Raw genomic sequence first — 23,117 nt, forward strand, 5'->3', positions numbered from 1 at the left:
TAGGAGTGATTCTCTCCCCATTGATCTTGGCAGGATTATGTAGGATTAATTTAAACTGTTTTTTTTTTTTTTTTTTTAATTTTAATGTTTATTTACTTTTGAAGGAGAGAGAGACAGAGTGTGAGTGGTGGGGCGGGGGGTGGGGAGCGGCAGAGAGAGAGGGAGACACAGAATCTGAAGCAGGCTCCAGGCTCTGAGCTGTCAGAACAGAGCCTGACACGGGGCTTGAACCCACAAACAGCGAGATCATGACCTGAACCGGTCGGACGCTCAACTAACTGAGCCACCCAGGCACCCCGGATTAATTTAAACTTTTAAATTTCAGCCCATTTTAATGGACTGAAGAAAATCAGCATATCTTTCTTTTAAGTTGCTCTTTTTATGACTAGAAAGGCTAAACGTGTTTCCTATTTTTAATAGACATTTATATTTTTGTGTGTGAATTGTCAGTTTAATGCTTTTTTCCACTTTTTATGTGAAGTCACAGTATTTTTTCTTTCTGAATTATATATTATTTTATACATTAAGAACACTAAAATTTGTCATGCTCGTTCCAAATAATTTTCAAAGATTATCTATTCTCCTTTTATTATGTTTTTAAACATAAAAACTAATTTTTAAGTTAAATTTATTTGCCACTTATCTTTGTGATTTCTTTTGCTGTCTTTAGGCACAAAAAGTTTCCCCTATCCTAACATTAACTAAATGTAAATATATTTTTAAATCAGGTTTTTGCACCTTTTTTATTTTGATTTCTTTCTTCCTTCCTTCATTTCTTTTCCTTTCCTTTCTAAAAAAAATATGCCTTTTAAATGAATTTTATGTGTTTTGATGTGAATAATAAGGTGAAAAGTTATTTTTTCCAACTGACTTAAGAGCATTTGTTGAATAGTCTACCTTGTGCTCATTATTATGTGATGTTTATTATATATCAAGAGCTTAAATATGCTTATATTCATTTCAGAGCTATCCATTCTACCATTATCATAAGGTTTTATTTATTGCATATTAAAATAAACATGTGAATGATTTCCACATATACCACCAGTCTTTTAGATCATGGTTTTCACATATATTAATTATTAATTCCATTTACCTTTGGTCAACTGGAGTAGTTCTCAAGTAAGATTTTTTTCCCCCAGAACAGTTATGTGGGTGATATAGTAACATAGTTTCACTTATACCTGAGAATTTCTGTATTTTCATTGTACATGAAAGACAAATTACATATAATCTTTATCCCTTTAAATTATATACATGTTTTGCTGTCTTGCAGCAGAAACTAAATTTTGATTGTATGTAGCTAGCTAACTACTTTTTTTCCCCTGCCTGAATAGTACACATAATATAAAGTGTTTTTTTCTTGCACTTACAGAATATAGTTATAGTTAATTTTTTCTTAATTTATAGAGCTAATGAAAACAAAATTTTAACTTGAATAAGTGGATATATATGTTCTCAGTAACTTCCAAATGTAGCAATATTTTGAGAATGGAAAGGCTCATTTTAGGTAGAGTGGTAGAAAAGTTCAAATAGAAGGCCAAGAACCAGACAATCCTTAACCCTCCCACTCATTTTTGAAAATCCTTTAGCCAACATCACAGTTAATGGTATAACATGAAGCCCTTTCCCCTAAGAATGAGAATAAGACACGAGTGTCTGCTCTCACTGGTTCTATCAATGACTGGAGGTACTAACTAGTACAATGGAGAAGTCTTAAATCCCTTGCTAAATCTGGGGATGGGTGGACAGAATGAATACATCAGGAGTCAGAGAACAGGTGGGAACTGTAGAAAAGAGCACTTCAGTTAAGTCCAGCTTTATCTCTGTCCAAGCCAGGAGAGAAGGGCTTTAAGAGACTTTTGTGAGACTTTAGTATGTGTCTCCTACAGTGTCAGGGACACCATAGATTGGTGATGACACAATATTGAAAAAACTAGCACAAGAGGCAGCTTAACCAGCCTGTGGCAACAAAAGAGAATTGAAGTTTTGCAAATGAGTGTGCTCCTAGGGTTCAATGGGAAAGAGAACATGGGCTTCCAGAGGTCCAGTTGTAGTTCAGATAAGAGAAAGCTGGATGGGTCTTCTAAGGTGCCTATCCAAGAGGTCCTCCTGGAGGGATGAAGAGACAGCAAAGAAAAAGCAATACAATAGTCCCCCCTTATTCGGGGCATACATTTCAAGACCCCCGTGGATGCCTGAAACTGCAGATAGTACTGAACACTCTATGTACCATGTTTTTTTTCCTATACATAAACACCTATGATAAAGTTTAATTTACAAATTAGACACGCTAAGAGATTAACAACAATAACTAAGAGTAAAATAGAACAATTATAACAATATATTGTAATACAAGTTTTGTGAATGTGGTTGCTCCCTCTTTAAACCAGCTTACTGCACTGTACTTACCCTTCTTGTGACAATGTGAGATGATGAAATGTCTACGTGGTGAGGTGAAGTGAGGAGACTGATGTAGGGATTGTGATACAGTATTAGGCTACAACTAACCTTCTGACCGTCCATCAGAAGGACCATCTGTTTCTGGCCCCATGGTTGACCTTTGGGTAAGTGAAACTGCAGAAAGTCAAACCACAAGTAAGCAGGGAGTGCTGTAGATATTGCTAGAACCCTAGGGGCTAAGGAAGAATTATGTAGCTAACCAGATTAGGGATCTATTGTCCCTAATCAAAGACAGCTGCAAGCAATAAATCCCCAGAGATAGAGGTGTGGTCAGCCAAGGGCGTATACAAGTTCCCACAAGAGAAAGGTACTTTTGCACATCTCTAAACCCAGGGGTTATGAAAGCTAAGTCAACCTATCAGTCAAGTCAGTTAAGAAGATATCTGCTCCTAGCATCTCCAGCTCCCACCACTCTATCCCTGGATGTGTCAGAAATCATGGCTAGTGAGATGGGAATAGGGAATAAGAAGCTAGATTGGAAAAGGCAGAAGAAAACAACAATTGCCTCCTTTCCCACCTCTAGGAGCCTGGGAAAAAGAAACCTCAATTTCAAATTAGATGTGTAGTTTGATTATGTCTTGCAATTGCATATCTGATCAAAATTATGTTTGGGATTTACTGTAGCCCATAGGATGTTTCACCTAAGACCGAACAGAGAAGTCATGGGGTCCATACAAGTTTTTGTTTGGGTACAGAAGAACTAGCATGGTAGGATGTATTTAAAGAGGAAAATAGGAACCTAAAATAGTTACTTTACAATCACTGGCATATGTCATACCATTTTCACTCAGCGTCTTTAAGTCAAATCTAGCCCACATTTGGCTTTTGTATGTAAGAAAAAGATCTGTTCCCTTAAGTCTCTCTTCCTTGGGATAATCATAACTAACCAATGATTCCAGTCATTCCTGTACTCCCCAAAGCACTATATTATAGCTCCATTAGAGATCTCATCATTTTCATGATAATTATCCTTATAAGTCTCCATCCCACTCATCCCAAGATAAGAATTTCTCCATCACAGGGACAGCATCGTATTCATCTTTGCGTTTTTAGCCTTCAGTACAGCAAGCTTCCATACATGTTGGTGGAAATATATACCAAATGAATGGGTCATTTAAAGAAACAGTCTTTTCCAACGAAAACAATGTTTTTACCTTATTCCATTTTTTTTTTTTTTCTGGCCAACCACTTATCCTATTAATACAGGACTATATTTAGTATATTAATAGTATATTTAGAAAAATGTATTCCATAGGAATAATGAAATCTCATGATGTACTCATTTGTTTAATGTGCACACTGAGTACACGATCATGCATCAAAACAGCATAGGGGTATACACATAGAGTAGTACAACTAATCCTTAAAAATGGAATTCTGATTTTTTCTCTTTCTCTGAAGAATTCTTTTGAATGTATTTATTCCCATCCAGGAGAAATGAATGGCAGGATTTTCCAATACTATATTCATGGCCTACAGGGCATTAGCTTCATCCTTCAAAGAGATAAAAATGCCTGCAATTCATTTTTTGTGGGACTTTGGTTTTTACCACTCCGATTTCAGATGTCAAAAACCCATCCACCATATAAGGCAAATAAACCAAGTATACTGAATACAACAGAAAACTAATAAATAGGCTTTATCATATTCCATTTCAAGGTCATGACTATACAGTGAACAAAGACATGCAGTGAAATAACCAGCAGGTTTTCTGCAAGACTGGACCTGACGTTATGCGGATAGAATTCATTTTTATCTTCTACTGTCATATGACATTGGTGCGTCCTTGTGATCAGACATTTTTCTGGGCTCATTGCTCCTGGGACATGCCCTCTATTTCACTTTAAAAAGATGTTTTTATCTGAGGTTAAAAAAAAAATTAATAGGATTTTTGAACAGCTTTAAGTTTACGGAAAAATTGAGCATAAAGTACAGAGATGTCCCATATGGTCTCTCACCCACCCCGTGGTTTCCCTTATCATTAACATTTTATGTGAGTGTAGTACCTTTGTTACAATTGAGAAGCCAGTATTAATACATCATTGTTAACTAAAGTCAGCAGCAAACACTGGGGTTCACTCTTTGTGCTGTAATTTTATGGGTTTTGAAAAATGTAGGACATGTATCCACCATTATGATATCCTACAGATTAGTTTCACTGCTCCCCAAATTTCCTGTGCTCCCCCTGTTCACCAGGTCCTGCCTCTATCTCAAACCCTGAAAACTATGGATATTTTTCCTGTCTAGTTTTGCCTTTTTCAGCATGTCACAGAGCTGGGATCATGGCCTTTTTAGATTGGCCTTCACTTAGCACTATGCATTTAAGGTTCACCCCATGTCTTTTTTGTAGCTTGACAGCTCATTTCCTTTTATTGATGAAAAATATTCCAGTTTATGGACCACAGTTTCCTACGGAAGAACATCTTGCTTTTTTTCCAAGTTTTGACAATTGTTAGTAAAGCTTCTATAAGCATTTATGTCCAGGTTTTTGTGTAGACATGTTTTCAACTCATTTTGGTAAATATATGGTAAGAGCATGTTTCATTTTGTAGGAAACGCAGAATGTTTTTCCAAATTAGTCATGTAAATACTTAATATTTCACTCCATTCTCTTGTTTGCATGCTTTCTGAAAATAAGTCTGGTGTAATTGTTATCCTTGCTCTTCTGTATGGGTAAGGAGTTTCTCCCCCTCTGGCTTCTTTAAAGATTTTCTCTTGGTCTTGATTTCTGCAGTTTGAATGCAATATACTTATGCTCAGATTTTTTGGTATTAACTCTGTTTGACATTCTCTGAGCTTTGTGGCTCTGTAATTTGGCACTGATTTTTGGAAATTAACAGTCATTGTTGCTTCAATCAGTCATTGTTTCAATTCTTCCTTTCTGTCTTCCTTCTCTTTCTAGTCTTCTCACTATTTATCTATCACACCTTTAATATTGTTCCACAGTTCTTGGATAGTTTGTTCTGTTTCTTTTTTGTTGTTCTTTTTTTTTTTTCTCTATACAATTTAGTTTTGGAATTTTCTATTGATACTTCTTCAAGCTCATTGATTTTTTTTTCCTTTGGCCATGTCCAGTCTATTGATAAGCTCATCAAAGGCATTCTTCATTTCTGCTACAGTATTTTTTTCTATTTATAGCCTTTCCTTTTGACTTAAAAACATTTTTTAATGTTTATTTATTTTTGAGAAAGAGAGACAGACCATAAGCAGGGGACAGACAGAGAGAGGGAGAGACACAGAATCTGAAGCAGACTCCAGGCTCCGAGCTGTCAGCATGGAGCCCGATGCGGGGCTTGAACCCACAAACTGTGAGATCATGAGGTGAGCTGAAGTCAGATGCTTAACCAACTGAGCCACCCAGAGGCCCCACCTTTTGACTTTTTATTAGAGTTTCCATATCTCTGTTTATATCATACCTCTGCTCTTACATGTTGTCAACATTTCCTATTAGAAGCCTTCGCTTATTCACCATACTTTTCTCAAATTCCTGGTCTGATTATTTCACTATCTCTGCCATATTTGAGTCTGATTCTAATGCTTTATCTCTCTTCAAACTGTTTTTCTTTTTTCTTTTTCTTTTTTTTTTTTTTCTATATCTTCAATTTTTTGTTGAAAGCCAGACATACATGATGTTCTGGACAAAAGTAACTGAGGTAAAAAAGCATTCAGTGTGTGGTTTATGTTTATCTGCCTAGGGGTTAGACTGTGTTTACTGTTTTCTATTGCTGTAGTTATTATCAGAGACTAAAATTTTCCCTGAGGTTCTTGTTTTTATCTCCCCAGTTGTCTTGGGGAGACAACCTAGGCATCTTAAGATCTGAGATGTGTAGCTCCTTCCCCTGTAATCCTCTGTTGTTACTTAGCACTACTCATGTGGTGGTTATACCTGGGTGAGGGGAAGCACTGGACAGTGTATGGTGAGGTCTTAGTCTTCTAGGGAGCCTGTGGCTCCTGGGCTGTAACCTTTACAAGTTATTTTCCCCTCTCTCAAACTAGAGGGAGGCTTGAGTTCGTTAGGCTTTGGTAAAACCTTGGTCAGTCTGGCTCTATTGCTTCTCTTGAAGGCTAGTCTTTTTACAAAGAAGAGAATGTTCTGGGTATATTTAAAAATAGTTTCTTTTCCCTTTCCTCTGTGAAGAGCAGGAAGGGAGTTTTCTCAGATCTTTGAATCTAGTCTGAATCTAGTAGAGATTCTGGAGGTAAAACTCACAAAAGTGTGGGGCCTGCCCCTAACACTGGCCTCCCCTGGAGTTGTCATTGTGAAGCTTGTCTACACTGAGCCTCTAGCAATTTGTCAATTAAAGCTCAAGATTTCTTACCCCAGCACTGGGTCCTGTAGAGGTTTCTGTTCCTGGGATTTTCCCTGGTCAGTTGTGATCTCCTGTAACCGCCTGTCTGCCTCTCCAGTTTTGAGGACTGACACTGGTTTGCCCTGAGACATCATTCCCTGATGGATCTAAAAATGGTTGTTGATTTTCAGCTTTTTCCTGTTATGAGAATGGAAGTGACAACTTCCAAGGTCTTTGTATGCTGGACTGAAAGTCTTGATTCACTTTTTAAAACTATTATTGTTTTTTCTTATTATATGTTGGAAATCAAATAGCTATGTCCTGGGTTAGGAGATTATAGGAAATGAATTGCAAAGCAGAACACTGCTTTCTGGCCTTGCTGAAAACAGCAGCCACACTTTGCTTATCTAGTTAATGTGTATCTAGGGGTTAGGTCCTACCTATACTCATAAATTCCTTAGACCATGTTATCTCATGGAATATTTTATCCTGTCTTAACTTGTTTTTCTGCACACTTTCTATACGTTCTTACTGGCACGTAGCCAATACTGACATTGCGCAATGTTTCCCTGAATGTATGCTCAATAAATACGGGAGCCTGAGAGCTGCTCAGGGAGACATCCCTTGGCCTCCCTCTCACCTCTCTTGACTTGCATGGAGTCTTGAGTAATACTTTCTGCCGTCCTTGGCTTTGCTGGACAAAGCTGAAACCGAACCCACAACTATATATGTAAACACCCATTAGTTTCTAATTTTAATACAAATCAGAAAGAGAGACAGAGAGAGAGAGAGAGAGAGAGAGAGAAGACAAAATAAACAGAATTTCAACATTCAGAGAACACTACTGTTGATACTTGTGTATCTATCCTTTTCAGGGATTTCTCTATGCACACATCAGCCTGTCTATGTAACAGTCTGTGTATCTATCCATCCATTTTTCCAACTACCTACCTATCCACTTACTCCTCTGCAACAACCAAATAACTACCTCTGGGCCTAAGATGGTAAGACTGTATATAAAATAAATGGTTGTGGTATTATCCTTTAAAAAAAAATCTTTGCAAAGAGGTTAGAGAGGGAGAGAGCCAAAGCATAAGAGACTCTTAAAAATTGAGAGCAAACTGAGGGTTGATGGGGGGTGGGAGGGTGGGTGATGGGCATTGAGGAGGGCACCTTTTGGGATGTGCACTGGGAACCAGTTTGACAATACATTTCCTATTAAAAAAAATCTTTGCAAACTTGATAGGTAAAAAAAAGTAAGCATTTTTCATTGCATTTTAAACGTTTCTTTGATTTTTTTCTCACTGATTTACAAGTTCTATATTTATTAAAAGATCACTCTTTTGCTATATATAATATGGTGTCATTTACCTTGTTTTTCTCTTTTGTTTTTGTGGTGTGTATCACTTTTGAACCTAAACACAAAAAAGATTTAATTGATGGTTTTGAGTGATAAATAAGTCTGAAGGAACTCAAGTTGAACTCAAGTTGAATATAATGAGTTAGTGAAAATTATAAGTTGAATATCAAAATTATGGATGAAATGGTGGAGTATTAATCATATGGAAGGTAATTTATCATCAGCATATAATGAAGTCTCCTTCTCCCATGTAATGAAAGTTATAAAATATTGAGGATAGCAAAGTACAACTACCTTCAATGATATGAAAAAAAAACTCATATGAAAATGCTTAATACAAAAGAGTGCATGTTGATAGTGTCTATAAATTGATTATTTATATAAAGATTAAAAGTAGGCAAACATCTACATTGTATGAGAAGTTACTACTGGTAGAGAGAGTAATGACTGGAATGGTCACCAGTGGGGCTCTGGGATCCTCGTAATGTTTTTTGTTGTTGTTTTGTTTTTTGTTATTTTTTAAACTGGATGCTTGTTACATGGCTGTGTTCAGTTTGTGAAAATTCATTGATACTTATGCTTTATGCAGTTTTCTGTATGTATGTTATACTTTAATAAAAGTTTAAAAGATAACTGTCCCTTGACCTTATGCTAGGTTTCCCTACCCTTTTCCCAAGAAAATGTGCCATGTTGGTATCTCCAATAGCATATGTGCAGGAATATTTTTAATTATAGTCTTGTGCTTTATAGTTTGTGGTACAAATAATATTTCTTTTTAGTCTTGTCTTCAAAGTATAACTAGGCAACTGTGGGTTTTCAAGGTGAAGAGGAAGGGTGGCACACTATATATAGCCAACTCCACTTCTCAGGGCACACATCTGACTATGCCCAGAAGTAAAAGGGCCTATGTTCCCTAAATTACAGCTTTTTGGATTAACCCTCAAAGTCAGTGTTAATTAACTTGGTGGGGGGAATCCTTTCACCATGTATACGTATATCAAATCACCATGTTATACATTTTAAAATATCTTACAATTTTGTCAGTTATACCTCAGTAAAGCTGAAGAAATGTAAAAAAACAAACAAAACCAAACAAAACAAAAGTCAATTTAAAGGATGTAAGCTGGATCCACAGTTGTGGAGCACAAGTTTGGTTGGACCCAGAACACCACCACCATTGTGAAAGTCTCCACTAGACTTCCTTTATTTCCTCTATGATGATTTTATTTCAAGAACCTCATTGCTCCTTTCTATTATTGGACTTCAGGCAGAATCACCAAAATCTAACCAAATAGGTCTTAGCAACTCTGAATCTTATGGGACTTATGCAGATCTACCACCTCTTCCCCCAGACACCTTTAAACTTCATATTTTTTTAAAGTTTATTTATTTTGAAAGAGAGAGAGTGAGAACATGTGAATATACATGTGTGAGTAGAGGAGGGGCAGAGAGAGAGAGAGGGGGAGAGAGAGAATTCCAAACAGGCTCTGTGCTGCCAGTGCAGAACCAGATGCAGGGCTCAATCCCACCAACCGTGAGATCATGGCCTGAGTCAAAATCAAGAGTTGGATGCTTAACCAACTGAGCCACCCAGGCACCCCAAAACTTCACATTTTAATAAATTTACACACACATGCACACACACATGCTTCATAATACTGCTTCATACTGATTTATTTGAAGAAAAAATGTATAGGGAGCTTAAACAGATTTTCTGGAATTATGGGACTATATATAAGGAAGAAGAAAGAAAAGAAAACTTCTAAATAAATTACTAATTTTCTTTGACTCTGTTGCTTCCCACAGACAAACAGTTCCTGCCTCAGAGCCTCAATTGTTACCCTTAACATAATGAGCTTCAAAATTAATTTGATGGCCCTAAAATATCCCTTAAACTATGTCACAAATCTACAACTATAGACATTTCCATCTGGATGTTATGTTGTCATACTCAGCATGCCCTAAAACAAACTCAGCATTCCAAATCTGCACCTAACTTTTAGAAAAATCCTTTGCATATTTCATATTTCCCCGATCTCTCAATTACTTGGTTTGAGATTTCAAATTAAGTTGTATCCTACAAAATGCTACATTGAAGCACTGAAGACACACTCTTTGCTCCGAAGACCATGGTCTGACAAATATAAGACAAGTATTCTGAAGTTAGTGTCAATGAAACCATTAAAAATGCTAATATGCGACCAGAAGTCCTAGCCAGAGTAATCAGGCAAGAAAAATAAATAAAAGGTATCCAAATCAGAGAAAAAGAAATAGAATTACCTCTGTTTGGAAATGACATGATTATATATAAAAATTCCTAAAGAGTCTACCAAAAAAACCTGTTAGATTTAATCAACAAATTCAGTAAATTTGTAGGATAAAAGTCAACATACAAAATCAGTACTGTTTCCATACACTAACAAAGAATTATTTTAAAAAGAAATAAAGAAAACGATACTATTTACAATAGCATCAAGCACAATAAAATCCTTAGGCATAAATTTAACCAAGGAGGTAAAATACCTGTACACTGAATACACAAATAAATGGAAAGATATTCTGTGCTCATGGCCTGGAAGAATTAACGTTGTTAAAATGTCCATACTACCTAAAGCTATCTGTAGGTTCAATGCAATTCCTATCAATATTCCAATAGCATTTTTATAGAAATAGAAAAAAAATCCTAAAATTCATATGGAGCACAAAAGACACCAAATACCCCAAGTAATACTGAGAAATAAGTACAAATCTGGAGGCATTACACTCCCCAATATCAAATGATATTACATAGCTACAGTAATCAAGAGAGTATGCAATGGAAATAAAAAAAATGACATACCTACCAATGGAACAAAATCAAGTCTAGAAATAAACCCATGCATATATGATCAACTTAATATTTGACAAAGGAGAATAGATACTCCAAGGAGGAAAGATAGTTTCTCCAACAAATAGTGCTGGGAAAATGGATATTCGCATGAAAAAGAATGAAACTAGACCAGTATCTTAGCCACTCACAAAAATTAACTTAAAATGGACAATATGTTAAAAAAATAACTTGAAATGGATAAAGGCTTAAATGTAAGGCCTGAAACCATAAAACTTCTGGAAGTAAATATAGGGGGTGGGGCATCTGGGTGGCTCAATTGTTTAGGGTATCAACTTTACTCAGGTCATGATCTCGAGCTCTATGCTGATGGCTCAGAACCTGGAGCCTCCTTCAGATTCTGTGCCTCCTTCTCTCTCTGCCCCTCCCCAGCTTGCACTATCTGTTTCTCTCTCTCAAAAATATATTAACATTAAAAAAAAATAGGGGAAAACTCCTTCCATGGGTCTTAGCAATGATTTTTTTGGTTATGATACCTAAAACACAAGCAGCAAAACAGAAAATCAACAAGTGGGACTACATCAAATTAAAAAACTTCTGCACATCAAAATAAACATTCAACAAATGAAAGACAATCTATAGAATGGGAGAAAATATTTGCAGGCCATATACTGGATGAGAAGTTAATATCCAAAATATAGAAAGAACTCATACAACTCAATAACAAAACAATAAATTGAATTTAAAATTAGGAGAGGATCTGAATAGACATGTTTTTTTCCAAAGATGCCTAATGACTAACAGATACATGAAAAGATGCTCAACATCACTAATCATATGGGAAATGCAAATAAAAATCACAATGACATATCACCTCCTATCTATTAGAAAGGTTAGTATCAAAAACACAGGAGAGAAAAAGTGCTAGAGAGGATGTGCAGAAAAGGAATCCTCATGCACTGTTGGTGGGAATGCAAACTGGTGCAGCCACTGTGGAAAACACTATGGAGGTTCCTCATAAAATTAAAAATAGAACTACCATATGATCTACCAACTTCACTTCTGATGTATTTCTAAATGAAAAGAAATTACTATCCTGAAATTACTATCTGCATCCCCGTGTTCATTGTAGCATTATTTATAATAGGAAGATATGGAAATAACCTAAGTGTTGATCAACACATGAATGAATAAAGAAAATGTGGCATGTGTTACACACACATACACACACACTGAAATATTATTCAGCCGTAAAAAGAAGGAAATCCTGCCATTTATGACAACATGGATGAAACTTGAGGACATTATGCCAAGTGAAACAAGTAATGGAGAAAGACAAATCCTGTATGATCACTTATATGTAGAATCTAAAAAAATATAACAGATGCATTGACACAGAGAACAGATTAGTGGTTGCCAGAGGCATGGAGTGTGTGTATGAAGGAAATGGGTAAAAGTGGTCAAAAGGTAGAAATTTCCAGTATAAGATAAATAAGTCCCAGGAATATAATGTCAGCATGGTGACTATAGTTAAATACGTATATTTTAAAAAGTGCTGAGAAAGTAAATGTTAAAAGTTCTCATCACACACACAAAATTGTAACGATGGATGTGGTAATCATTTTGCTACATACACATATATCAAATGATTATGTTGTATATCTTAAGCTTATTCTATAGTACGTGTCAATTATACCTCCATAAATGGAAAAATTAATTTATAAATGGTAATATATGTAAGAATAAGCCATTGCATGTAGAAGCTATAGGTAAATAATAACTATTTTCACTATTTTGTGATGAAGATTTGTTCAATTTAAAATCAGGAAGAATTAAGATTATTATTTTTATTTTGAACTTTTAATGAAGTACATTTCCATTTTCTGTACTTAAGTATTTTTATTCTGTAAGCCTTTTTTGAAGTACATGGCATGAATCAATCCCAAACTAACAGATTTGGGAAGCAAAGAAGTTGATCTAATTCTTTTTTGTTTGTTTGTTTGTTTGTTTGTTTGTTTGGAGATGGGGGGGAGGGGGGAAGGATGCAGTGAGGGAAGGAGAGAAAGAAATCCCAAGCACTCTCAGTGTGGAACCAATGTGAGACTTGAACTCATGAACCATGAGCTCACGACCTGAGCCAAAAACAAGAATGGGATGCCTAACTGACTGAGCCCCAAGGTGCCCCAAGTTGAACTAACTCCTGATACTTCATGCTGGAAGGACCACTAAAAATTACTAATCTCACTATACAAAGGAGAAAAGGAGAAAATTGCCTTTTCTCCACCATATTTCTGGCGAATGAATTTCAAAGTATACTTGAATTAATCATTCCTATCATTTAAGGTTGGCAATGATATTTAGTTAAGTATTAATGAAGTTTTTACATTGAGATTTTATTTTCCAGTTGTTTCCACATTGGTCATACAGAATCCAAATGGGGTAAAAGAATAAGCCTCATTCCAACTCCACCTAATCAAATTTCCAAAATATGAAGACAACTTTCTTGGGTTTTCTTATCCTTAAGGCCACTAATCTCTCTAATAATTTCACAATTAATTTTTCTTTTTTTTCTTTATTTAAAAAAAAATTAATGTTTTTATTTATTTTTGAGACAGAGAGAGACAGAGCATGAGCAGGGGAGGGGCAGAGAGAGAGGGAGACACAGAATCCAAAGCAGACTCCAGGTTCTGAGCTGTCAGCACAGAGCCTGACGCGGGGCTTGAACTCACGGATTGTAAGATCATGACCCAAGCTGAAGTCGGACGCTTAACCGACTGAGCTACCCAGGTGCCCCACAATTATTTTTTTCTCATTTTTGACTTTGCCCCTTTAACATTCACCTCAACTAGAGCTCAGCCACATTTTTTTTTTAAGTATGGTTTCTAGAACTAGGCACAAAGCTCTAAAATTGAGTTCCTCAGCACTGTGACAAGGGTAATTTTTTCTTCAATTGAATTAGTTCCTAAAATTCTATTAATACAGACTAAGAATATGTTGGCCCTTGAAAGGGCTTCATTCAAATGTTGAAACATTAAATACAAAAATTAATATAAATCCCAAATTATTTGACATTTACTACAATTTAGTGTATTTCTCCAATTATATTCTTGAGTAGTTAGTTTTTGACAATTCTATGTGGAATCCCTGAAAACTGAAGAGTCCTTCTTGGGGTTAATGACTACTTTTCTGGAGTAAATATAAGCATGCTCAGAGAAGCTAAATTTATTTCATAATGGTATTAAGTGAAATAGAAAGATTATATGTTAAGAGGCCTCACGGTTTTTTAAAAAGTAAAATCATATTACATATATTTTCTATATATTCTTCAAGTAGAAATTTATGTAATATAATATTTTAAATTAATTTTTAAAGTATACTTTAAAGACTCTGAGCTGCTGAGATTTCCCTTTCTCCACTACATTTCTAGCTACTGGCTTCCAACCCATTTTTGATTAAGTAAATGCCAGAGTAAAACCAGATCAAATCAAAGCAAACCAAACAATGCAATGTGGCAGATACTTGAATTAATAAAATCTTCATGAGGATTAACTGTTCTCTGTTATATTTTTTATTGAATGTTTAATGGTAGGATTTTACAAGAAGAGACAAAATGAAAAAAAAACAACAACAAATAATGCTATTAAAATAACTCCATTTCTGGTTTTTGAAAACAGAGATATTTTCTATATTGATGAAGCTAAAATCAATCCAGGAAAATGTAATTATGTGACTTAAAGGTCTTTCAATTAGGTTGTATTATAAACCAGTGAAATTTGACTAGAGTTTTTTTTTTTTTTTTTTTTATTCTAATGGGAATATCGATCTCTAGACTTTTAAGACTTATAGTGGTCAGTTAATATTTTTATAATTAGTCTTTTTGAAACCAAAATAAAAACAAGGGCATTCTTTGTGATCTTTTTAATGTACTAGTAATTTATGTGAACTAGATTTATCAATATATTTATAAAAATTTTAGATTGTTCTTGAAATAGTAATAAGTTACACAAGATTATTCTATATGAATATAGGAGATAGTACTTACTGGAGAAACACTACTGGAACTAGCCCTTTACATTTCATATTGTATAACAACACCTGACCACGGTGTTCCCTACATGGTAGCTGGGTGCCCCTAGATCAGGGATATGTGGCCTACAGTGTTTTAAAGATGGCTTTAACTTCGGCCTCTTGAAAACAGTAAAATGAATGAAAAAAGAATATTCAAAAACCAGAAGTAAAATATACTAGTAAAATATTCCTATAACAAGACACCTATAAATATAGCCATATCACACATGCAATATTGCTAACTTTTTATCCCCTCTTTTTTTCAGAATGGAGGCATGCAGTGAGCATCTCACTCTTGCTGCAGCTGCTTTCTTTGACTGGAGCCACTCTACTCCCCTGTTGCTCCCCTTCCTTTGTGAATCAGACTATGGAGTAGAAAATAGTTGGTTCAGGCCACTACTAGCCTTGTGTACATGGGCAAGTCATATAAATCCCATGACCATCTGTATTTTCCCCACAGAAAACAAATGTGCAGTCATGCCTGTCTTAAAGGGTTCGTGACTATGTTCATAAAATGCTTCCACTGGATGTGAATTTTAGGAATCAAGGACTATGTTTTAATCAACATTTCATGCAGTACAATGCCTGGCACATGTTGATACAGAGTAAGTAGTATTCTTTTTTTTTTTTTAATTTTTTTTTTTTTAATGTTTATTTATTTTTGAGACAGAGGGAGACAGAGCATGAACGGGGGAGAGGCAGAGAGAGAAGGAGACACAGAATCGGAAGCAGGCTCCAGGCTCTGAGCCATCAGCCCAGAGCCCGATGCGGGGCTCGAACTCACGGACCGCGAGATCGTGACCTGAGCTGAAGTCGGATGCTTAACCGACTGAGCCACCCAGGCGCCCCAGTAAGTAGTATTCTTACATGATGCTGCACATGGTAGGAAGGGTGGCATGCTGTGGTATTCTGTGTTTCATGGGGTTCAGATATGGCTTTTGAAGGAAAAAGTGATTAGTCATTGTGTTGGCATGTGTCTACAGGACTGATCCATTTACCTAAAAAAGTTGGGGACAAAGGCTATCCTTCAGACGTTTCAAAAAGTAAGTTTTAGAGGTGAACAGAGAATAATCCCTTTGAAGAGAAGAGTCAACACAATCAGATCATTCCAGATATATTAGTTGATAAACACCAAGGAAGGTCATGTTATAATTCTATTGCCTAAACCTAAGAGATAGATTTCAAGTTCGAAAATAATAGCCTAAATAAAATGAAAAGTGTAGGAATGATACTAAGGAGAGATCCCACAGATTAGCTTCCTCAACATTTGCAACTGCTGTCATCAGCACCTACACGTTGAATAAAGGAAATGAATTATATATATTCAGGGTGGTTTCTCCCTCTGGGTGCTCCTTAGGATGATTTTCTAATTGGAAGCCTAGTAAGGGGTGCAGCAGGCGACCCCTTGGAAAGCATTCATATGTGTTCCTTGCTGCAGGGAGACACAGAGGACTGAAGCATGACTCACACTAGACAGAGCAGAAACAACTGTGTACAAGTTCTGTCTCCAACACGGCCACACAGAGGGCCAAGGACCATGGAATAAGTCCTCATGAGCAACCCTCTTGAGTTGACAGGAGGATGCAGGCCATGAAAGCTGAACAAGGCTAGCGATGGGCCACCAGATGTCCAGGGGCATAAAGTGGATAAACACAGAAACATAATGTGTTGACTGGTTTCCAAAGACAGCTTAAACCAAACAAATAAGCAAGCAAAATCCTACTTCATATTCTTTCCATTCTTATGCATGTAACCTTATAATCCTTTTTCACCATGAGTAACAAAACTCAAACTGAATATTGAGCAAAGAAGCCAGTTAATTCTCAATTCTAATCTTCTAGAAATTCAAAGAGAGAAAAATTCAATATAGAATTTAACAATTGCATTGTTATCTGAAATTGAAATATATATATATATATATATATATATATATATATATATATATATATATGTAAATCTTTGGAAAGCAGATCTATTTTGGTCTGGTCCTGAAGGAAGCTGAGAGGAAAATTTTAAAATATTCTCATCAATCTTGATTTGTCTCATGCTGTGATCCTGATATTTATTCTAATAATACTTCCAGAAATATTATTCTCTAATGTCTTGCCTGCTTGTGTTTAAAGAAATATATAGAAAACAAAGACATACTATTAAAATATAAAGAAATATATGAGATCAGACATGTTTTCTTGTGAATGCCCATAACCAGTGTTGAATTCCTTACAGTTTTGTGGCATTAATCAAGGACATTCATTATTTGTCACTCTGGGTCACACAGCTTATGTAAGACTGCTTTGTTGAAATCTTTTTTCTTTCAAGGGTATAAAAGTATCAGGTACCTCAAATTCCAAGAGTGATGTCATATTGGGAAAATGCACAACTTTATAAATTAAGCGTGACACTACTGAATTCTGGTCATCGTACACGAGAGTGGCAATCTTCCCTTAATGAAATCATCAAGATTTGTGGAAGAGTGATGGGGTTACCTCATTCTTCCCTCACTTTCTCAGGCATCCTTCACTTTCCAAAGGCTCAGATTATGAACTGGAGATAAGGTGTGCACTCATGCTTACCACAGGTCTATGAACATCCCAGAATGCTCTCTCTTGGCTATCGAGGATCTTCCTTTCAATCTTGTCTCTCTTCTTGTCCACTCTGTCAACATGGTAACAATGGATAATAAGTGATATTAATTGTAGCACCTCTCTGGACAAAAGGCCGCAACTTGAACAAATTTTCCAAAAGACTCACAAGGACTCACTTTGCTTGTGCTTCTGCTTGCATGAAAATGAACTCCCACTTCCGGGCAAATGCTCTCTGCAGCCTGGCCAGGCTCTCCTGAAAAATACACCACAGGTGAAGACTTTCTGGTGCTCATGATCACTACTCCCTTCTCATTTATCTACCGTATGAATTTGTCAAGAAAATATAGTCTCTAAAGTAGTAAGTGTACTCCAGTTCTGAATGATGAGTCATGCTCACTGAATATAACTCATCCTCATATTAACAGAGGAAACAGGGAAACCTATCACAAATATTAATGTTTATGAATAATTGACTTGAGAGAATACAAGTAAACATCTAAAATACTAAAATTACTTTGTATATAAAAAGTGCTCAGTACTAACCTATTGGAGTTTTCTGTGCCCATTTTAGTGAGGAACAGAAAAGCAATGCATTTTTACTATTGATTCAGTCAATCCATCCAGTTCCTGACAAGAATGTAAACCCTCAGAAGACTACTACCATTTCTAGTCAATGCTTCAAAGTCAGTAAATCACAACATAGCAATTGTCGGAACAAATTACATCAGATTAATTTTACCTGCTGATGGTGACCAACCTGAAGGTTCTGCAAAAACCATTTACCCAAAGTAAATGTTCTTTACTTCTCTAAGTTTGGATGTCTTTACTATATGCAGGACACATCTCACATTTTCACACTTGAGTTTAGCAAGTAAGACATACTCCTCCCTTCTCCCATGAATTTGTGTGTGTAGAAGTTCACCGTCTCCAAGGAAGCAAGCAAGTCAGGCATTTGGGCCATTATGATGCTCGATCCCTGGGAATCTGGTCCTTAAAATCCAGGCATGTAGAAAGTCAACAGAATTCCCAGAAATGACCATAGGCCTTATTCCTGTTCATTTTATGACATTCTTTGCCAGAAAGTCCTTAGTACTTACAGCTTCATAGTCAGCTAGTTCCAGCCTTGCCTTGTTTTGCATTGTTCTCTTGCAGAGATAAACCGCTAAAAGGAAAAAAAAATTAATTACATCTTCCCTGCTTGTTAACATGAAGGCACTTACTGAAAATAAAAGATAGTGTTATAAATCAAGACATCTCGGTCTTTGCCATTTTTTTCCACTCATCATTTTCAATGATTTATTTTTTTGACAAAAATAAAGAAGGTATGATATTTTTACTGAAATTCAAACATAATGGTATTTATAAGAAAAAAGATGTTCATGGGGAGTGGCTCAGTTGGTTAAGTGTCCGACTTCAACTCAGGTCATGGTGTCATGGTTCGTGGGTTCAAGCCCCATGTTGGGATCTGTGCTGACAGCTCAGAGTCTGGAGCCTGCTTTGGATCTGTGTCTCCCTCTTTCTCTGCCCCTCCCCTGCTCACACTCTGTTTCTCTCTCAAAAATAAATAATAAACATAAAAAAATTTAAATTCATTCAAAAGACATAGGATATCAGAATGGATAAAAAAACAAGACCCATCTATTAGCTGTCTAAAAGAGACTCATTTTAGACCTGAGGACACTTCCAGACTGAAAGTGAGGGGATGGAGAACAATATATTATGCTCCTGGAAGTCAAAAGAAAGCTTGAATAGCCATACTTATATCAGACAAACTAGACTTTAAATTAAAGGTTGTAACAAGAGTTGAAGAAGGGCATTATATAATAATTACAGGGTCTATCCATCAGGAAGTGCTAACAATTATAAATGTCTATGCACCGAATTCGGAAGCACCCCAATATTTAAAACAAACACAAACACAAGCAATCTTATCCATAAGAATGTGATAATTGCAGGGACTTTAATAATCCACTTACAACAATGGATAGATCATCTAGACAGAGAATCAGTAAAGAAACAATGGCCCTGAATGATACATTAGACTAGATGGACTTGACAGATATATTTAGAACTCTACATCCCAAAGCAGCAGAATACACTTTCTTCTCGAGTGCATATGGAACATTCTCCAAGATAGATCACATACTGGGCCACAAAACAGTCCTCAATAAATATAAAAGAACTGAGATCATACCATGCACACTTACAGATCACAATGCTATGAAAATTGAAATCAACCACAGGAAAAAGTCTGGAAAACCTCCAAAAGCATGGAGGTTAAAGAACATCCCACTAAAGAACTAATGGGTCAACCAGACAAGTAGAGAAGAAATTAAAAGACATATGGAAACAAATGAAAATGAAAATACAACAATCCAAACCCTCTGGGATGCAGCAAAGGCAGTCCTAAGAGGAAAATACATTGCAATCCAGGCCTATCTCAAGAAACAAGAAAAATCCCCAATACAAAATCTAACAGCACTCCTAAAGGAACTAGAAGCAGAAGAGCAAAGAAACCCCAAACCCAGCAGAAGAGAAATAAAGATCAGAGTAGAAATAAACAATATAGAATCCAAAAACAAACAAACAAACACAGATCAATAAAGCAAAGAGTTGGTTTTTTGAAAAACTAAACAAAATTGATAAACCTCTAGACAGGCTTCTCAAAAAGAAAAGGGAAAGGACACAAACAGATAAAATCACAAATGAAAATGGATTTATTACAACCAATCCCTCATAAATACAAGCAATTATCAAGGAATACTATGAAAAATTATATGCCAAAAAACTGGACAACCTGGAAGAAATGGACAAATTCCTAAACAACCACACACTACCAAAAGTCAAACAGGAAGAAATAGAAAATTTGAACAGACCCATAACTAATGAAGAAATTGAATCAGTCATCAAAAATCTCCCAACAAATAAGAGTCCTGGACCAGATGGCTTCCTTGGGAATTTCTACTAGACATTTAAAGAAGAGTTAATACCTATTCTTCTCAAGCTGTTTCAAAAAATAGAAATGGAAGGAAAACTTCCAGAATCATTCTATGAATTTAGCATTACTTTGATTCCCAAAGCAGACAGAAACCCAACCAAAAAAAAAAAAAAAAAAAAAAAGAAAAAAAAAAGGCCAATATCCCTGATGAATATGGATGCAAAAATTCTCAACAAGACACTAGTGAATCGAATTCAACAGCATATAAAAAGAATTATTCACCATGATCCAGTGGGATTCACTCCTGGGCTGCAGGGCTGGTTCAATATTTGCAAATAAATCAATGTGATACACCACATTAATAAAAGATAAGAACCATATGATCCTGTCAATAGATGCAGAAAAAGTATTTGACAAAATACAGCATCCTTTCTTGATGAAAACCCTCAAGAAGGTCAGGATAGAAGGAACATACTTAAACATCATAGAAGCCATTTATAAAAAGCTCGTAGCTAATACCATCCTCAATGGGGAAAACTGAAAGTTTTCTCCCTGCAATCAGGAACACGACAGGGATGTCCACTGTCTCACCACTGTTGTTTAACATAGTGCTGGAAGTCCTAGAATCAGTAATCAGACAACAAAAGGAAATCAAAAGCATCAAAATTGGCAAAGATGAAGTCAAACTTTCACTTTTTGCAGACGACATGATATTATACATGGAAAACCCGAAAGACTCCACCAAAAGTCTGCTAGAACTGATACTTGAATTCAGCATAGTCGCAGGGTACAATTAATGTACACAAACTGGCTGCATTTTTATACACCAATAATGAAGCAACAGAAAGAGAAATAAAGAAACAGATCTCCTTCACAATTGCACCAAGAACCATAAAATACCTAGGAATAAACCTAACCAAAGATGTAAAAGATCTATATACTGAAAACTATAGAAAGCTCATGAAGGAAATTGAAGAAGATAGAAATGGAAAAACATACCATGCTCATGGATTGGAAGAATAATATTGTTAAAACGTCAATACTACCCAAAGCAATCTACACATTCAATGCAATCCCAATCAAAATTGCACCCATATTGTTCTCAAAGCTACAACAAAGAATCCTAAAATTTGTATGGAACCACAAAAGGCCCTGAATAGCCCAAGTAATATTGAAGAAGAAAACCAAAGCACGAGGCATCACAATCCTAGACTTTAGCCTCTACTACAAAGCTGTAATCATCAAAACAGTATGCGATTGTCACAAAAACAGACACATAGACCAATGGAATAGAATAGAGAACCCAGAATGGGACCCACAAATGTATGGCCGACTAATCTTTGACAAAGCAAGAAAGTACCCAATGGAAAAAAGACAGTCTCTTTAACAAATGGTGCTGGGAGAACTGGACAGCAATATGCAGAAGAATGAAACTAGACCACTTTCTTACACCATCCACAAAAAATAAACTCAAAATGGAGGAAGGACTTGAATGCGAGACAGGAAACCATCAAAACCCTAGAGGAGAAAGCAGGAAAAAAACCTCTCTGACCTCAGCTGCAGCAATTTCTTACTCGACACATCTCTAAAGGCAAGGGAATTAAAAGCAAAAATGAACTATTGTGTCCTCATCAAAATAAAAAGTTCCTGCACTGCAAAGGAAACAATGAACAAAACTAAAAGGCAACCGACAGAATGGGAAAAGATATTTGCAAATGACATAATGGATAAAGGGCTAGTATCTAAAATCTATAAAGATCTCACCAAACTCCACACCCGAAAAACAAATAATCCAGTGAAGAAATGGGCAGAAGTCACGAATAGACACTTTTCCAAAGCACACATCCAGATGGCCAACAGACACATGAAAAGTTGCTCAACATCACTCATCACCAGGGAAATACAAATCAAAACCACACTGAGATAGCACCTCACACTGGTCAGAGTAGCTAAAATGAACAAATCAGGAGACTATAGATGCTGGAGAGGATGTGGAGAAACGGGAACCCTCTTGCACTGTTGGTGGGAATGCAAACTGGTGCAGCCACTCTGGAAAACAGTGTGGAGGTTCTTTAAAAAATTAAAAATAGACCTACCCTATGATCCAGCAATAGCACTGCTAGGGATTTACCCAAGGGATATGGGAATGCTGATGCATAGGGGCACATGTACTCCGATGTTAATAGCAGTCCTTTCAACAGTAGCCAAATTATGGAAAGAGCCTAAATGTCCAGCAACTGATGAATGCATAAGGAAGATGTGGTTTATATATATAATGGAATACTACTTGGCAATGAGAAAGAATAAAATCTGGCCATTTTCAGCAACGTGGATGGGACTGGAGGGCATTATGCTAAGTGAAATAAGTCAGGCAGAGAAAGACAGATACCATATGTTTTCACTCATATGTGGATCCTGAGAAACTTAACAGAAGACCATGGGGGGGGGGGGAGGGGGAAAAAGTTACAGAGAGGGAGGGAGGAAAACCATAAGAGACTCTTGGATACTGAGAACAAACTGAGGGTTGATGGGGGTTGGGGGAGAAGGGAAAGTGGGTGATGGGCAGGGAGGAGGGCACTTGTTGGGA

The 23,117-nt window shown here is 36.2% G+C and overlaps 1 protein-coding gene across 9 annotated transcripts in view; it reads right to left on the minus strand.

The window, feature by feature from the left end:
• RGS7 (regulator of G protein signaling 7) overlaps nt 1–23,117 on the minus strand; it is a 517,170-nt gene that overhangs the window by 66,108 nt on the left and 427,945 nt on the right. For all 9 annotated transcript variants that reach the window (XM_053909369.1, XM_053909372.1, XM_053909370.1 and 6 more), the window contains 3 exons: nt 18,690–18,754; nt 17,769–17,845; nt 17,581–17,662 (listed from right to left, as the gene is read on the minus strand). In XM_053909369.1, the coding sequence (XP_053765344.1) occupies nt 17,581–17,662; nt 17,769–17,845; nt 18,690–18,754 (224 nt within the window). The remainder of the gene's footprint in view (nt 1–17,580; nt 17,663–17,768; nt 17,846–18,689; nt 18,755–23,117) is intronic.

The sequence above is a fragment of the Panthera pardus genome, unplaced genomic scaffold (genome assembly GCF_024362965.1).
Source record: "Panthera pardus isolate Hobbes unplaced genomic scaffold, ASM2436296v1 HiC_scaffold_21, whole genome shotgun sequence".
NCBI lineage: Eukaryota > Metazoa > Chordata > Mammalia > Carnivora > Felidae > Panthera > Panthera pardus.